The 2,632-nt window shown below is 32.7% G+C and overlaps 1 protein-coding gene across 1 annotated transcript; it reads left to right on the forward strand.

Moving 5' to 3' along the window:
* The first annotated feature begins 1,419 nt into the window (after positions 1-1,419).
* Positions 1,420-2,413, forward strand: LOC126740273 (60S ribosomal protein L34-like). Its single transcript, XM_050446225.1, has 2 exons — positions 1,420-1,617; positions 2,106-2,413. Exons 1-2 carry the CDS (start codon positions 1,553-1,555, stop codon positions 2,383-2,385), a joined length of 345 nt encoding a protein of 114 aa, XP_050302182.1. The 5' UTR covers positions 1,420-1,552; the 3' UTR covers positions 2,386-2,413.
* Positions 2,414-2,632: the final 219 nt, after the last annotated feature.

Here is a 2,632-nt window from a genome sequence, read left to right on the forward strand (position 1 = left end):
TGAAAATTAGTAACACTGTTAAACAGAAGTAAAGGTAACATAGAAAAATGTATGTCAATAAAATACTAAGTAATAATAATATTAAATAAAAATTCCCTAAATGATTAATTTAGGGAATTATTGAACATTTAATTAAGAGTCGGCACTAATTGTGCCATTCTTATTTTGGCAATTATTTGACATAATTACATTATAATTTGACATATAATAAGAATGGCACAATTAGTGCCTGCTCTTATTGAATGTTCAATAATACCCTTATATCACTATAGTTAAAAATTAATCAATGGAGATGTTTAAATCTCTTGATAACGTATTTTCTGCGATTTCTTGCCAAAATATTTGCCTGTCTGTGCTCATCAGGGGACACAGTTTTTTTAATATAGCAGATTTTTTCTGGGTTGATTCCTCTCGGTTGGTTTCTTGCACAGGGTCACAGTGAAATGGGCTCTTTTTCGCTCTTAATGTTTAAAAATTCTAGAGTTTTTATGTTTTCATAGTCATAATTTTCCGTGTAAAATATTGCTTTACTGCCTTGTTTTACCATCAGTGTAGTAATAATAATCACTGATATACGGCCTTGGCTTAAGTTTTTTAATGCGATTTATAGATGTCAAATGTAGCCAGTCATAGAACTGATGAATATTCATATCTATAACTTGAGTTTTGCTAGAATTTGCTGCCCCAACAGCCTCCTTAAAATCTGGAAAGTCGTAAATATTTTTCTTGTATTTCATTTGGAGTTCCACCTGATGGTGAAAACTGTCTGCACTCATAAATGTGTGGCCTGGCTCAAAGTATTTAATAAAGATTTTTTTGTGCAGAAATCATTCCTGAAATTATTATATACACTAGGTACGCCAACAAGGTCCAATTTTTGTTTTGGGCCGCACAGTTATCCAGCCACAAAGTGATTTTAACGCAGCATTTTATGGGCATCAGTAGAATGCTGCATTTTTGACTAGAAAAATCAGATGCTGATCTTTAGAAAAGCGTTACGTTTTGCAGATACTGCATATTTATTAGGCGTTTTTTTTTCGTTTGCAATTTTTTTTTTTTGAAAAATTACTTTTTCTAAATATGGAGAATGTTATTTTACACAATAATATGTAAAAATCTCAAAATCGACAAATTTTGAAGTTACTGCGTTTTTCATTAGAACCGCAGAACCGCAGTCGCTCAACGAAAACGCACCTTTACGCACCGATTCTCGATCGGTCGATATTCGACTAATGTCAAACGGGTTGCCTGCATCTAGTGGCATACAAATTTTTGTTAGACATGGCAACGTTGCGTTTTGCTGTCAACATATGTCAAAATATTCCAGTCGTCAATAATGCTGTCAAAGTCAAAATCTTTCTTCCGTCGTTTTTGATTTTTGCAGGTTGGTTTGTGTTTTATTTAGAGAATTTTAAATCTTCAAACATCTTAGGAAATTTAGTTTCGAAATGGTTGATTCTTTTACCAAAACGAAGAGTAAACTTCCCTCTTTCCGTTAAGGCACTTATCGTGAGGATTTTTCATAAATTTCTGTTTATTTTTGCAGGCCAAAATGGTCCAACGGCTGGTTTTCCGACGACGATTGTCGTACAACACCAAAAGCAATAGGAGACGAATGTAAGTACAATTTTAACGTAGAATCTTTAATTTCAATAAGTTTTATTAAGCATTGTTTGTAATTGAAAATTAGTATATAAATTCAACCCTGTCTGAGGTTATGTTTATTTGTTTTGGTGTCTTATTTGATTCTGGCTTTTTTATTGTTCTATTTTATACAGGGACTAGTATCATATAAAGTAATTTAGAATTTAATTAATTACTAGCTAACCCTTACTTTAACAATTAATAAGCACAATACAGACTTCACTAGAAACTCAAACTATAGTATTCAATCATAAGAGTATGAAAAAACCTAACCATTAATTCTTATAGCTATTCTTTTCAACTCTTTATACATATGATGATACACTGGCTAGAGTCCTGATTGCTACTTAGCATGGTGACGACAACCTCCCTCGTTCGTTATCTTTTCTGACACTTTCATCTTGATAATCTCCAATGCTGACTTGAATGAACATTTTTAAACATAAAACTCAATTTTTCAGTGTCCGTACTCCTGGTGGCAAACTAGTATACCAATACCTCAAAAAACCCAAGAAGATCCCAAGGTGTGGACAGTGCAAAGACAAATTGAGGGGTATCCAACCTGCAAGGCCACAAGAAAGGTCTCGTTTGTGTAGGAGAAAGAAGACAGTCAAGAGGGCATATGGTGGTGTACTTTGCCACAAGTGTGTTAAGGAAAAGATTGTCAGGGCTTTCCTTATTGAAGAACAGAAAATAGTTGTTAAGGTACTGAAAGCCCAACAGGTTTCTAAGAAGAAGTAGATGTTTAATAAAGTTTGTATGTAATTTAGTCTTGGTTTTTGTCTTCCTAAAATACATTAATGTTTTAAAAAAAAATTTAAGAATTTTCCATATCACAAGTATCATTAAAATCAAATGGCAAATAATGTCCAAAACAGCTGACCTGTTTGCTGATGATTTTATGTATATGATTCGGCCACATACTTCTTATAACAGAGTTATTAAAATCACTGATATTTATGAAGGGATTTGTCAATTTAGAAATTCT

Source organism: Anthonomus grandis, chromosome 9, assembly GCF_022605725.1.
Source record: "Anthonomus grandis grandis chromosome 9, icAntGran1.3, whole genome shotgun sequence".
Taxonomy (NCBI): Eukaryota; Metazoa; Arthropoda; class Insecta; order Coleoptera; family Curculionidae; genus Anthonomus; species Anthonomus grandis.

Excerpts from the sequence above, each read along its gene's own strand:
- LOC126740273 (XM_050446225.1), top strand. The coding sequence starts at position 1,553 with ATGGTCCAACGGCTGGTTTTCCGACGACGATTGTCGTACAACACCAAA. Across the intron at positions 1,618-2,105 it reads AAAAGCAATAGGAGACGAAT|TGTCCGTACTCCTGGTGGCA; the intron begins GTAAGTACAATT and ends TCAATTTTTCAG.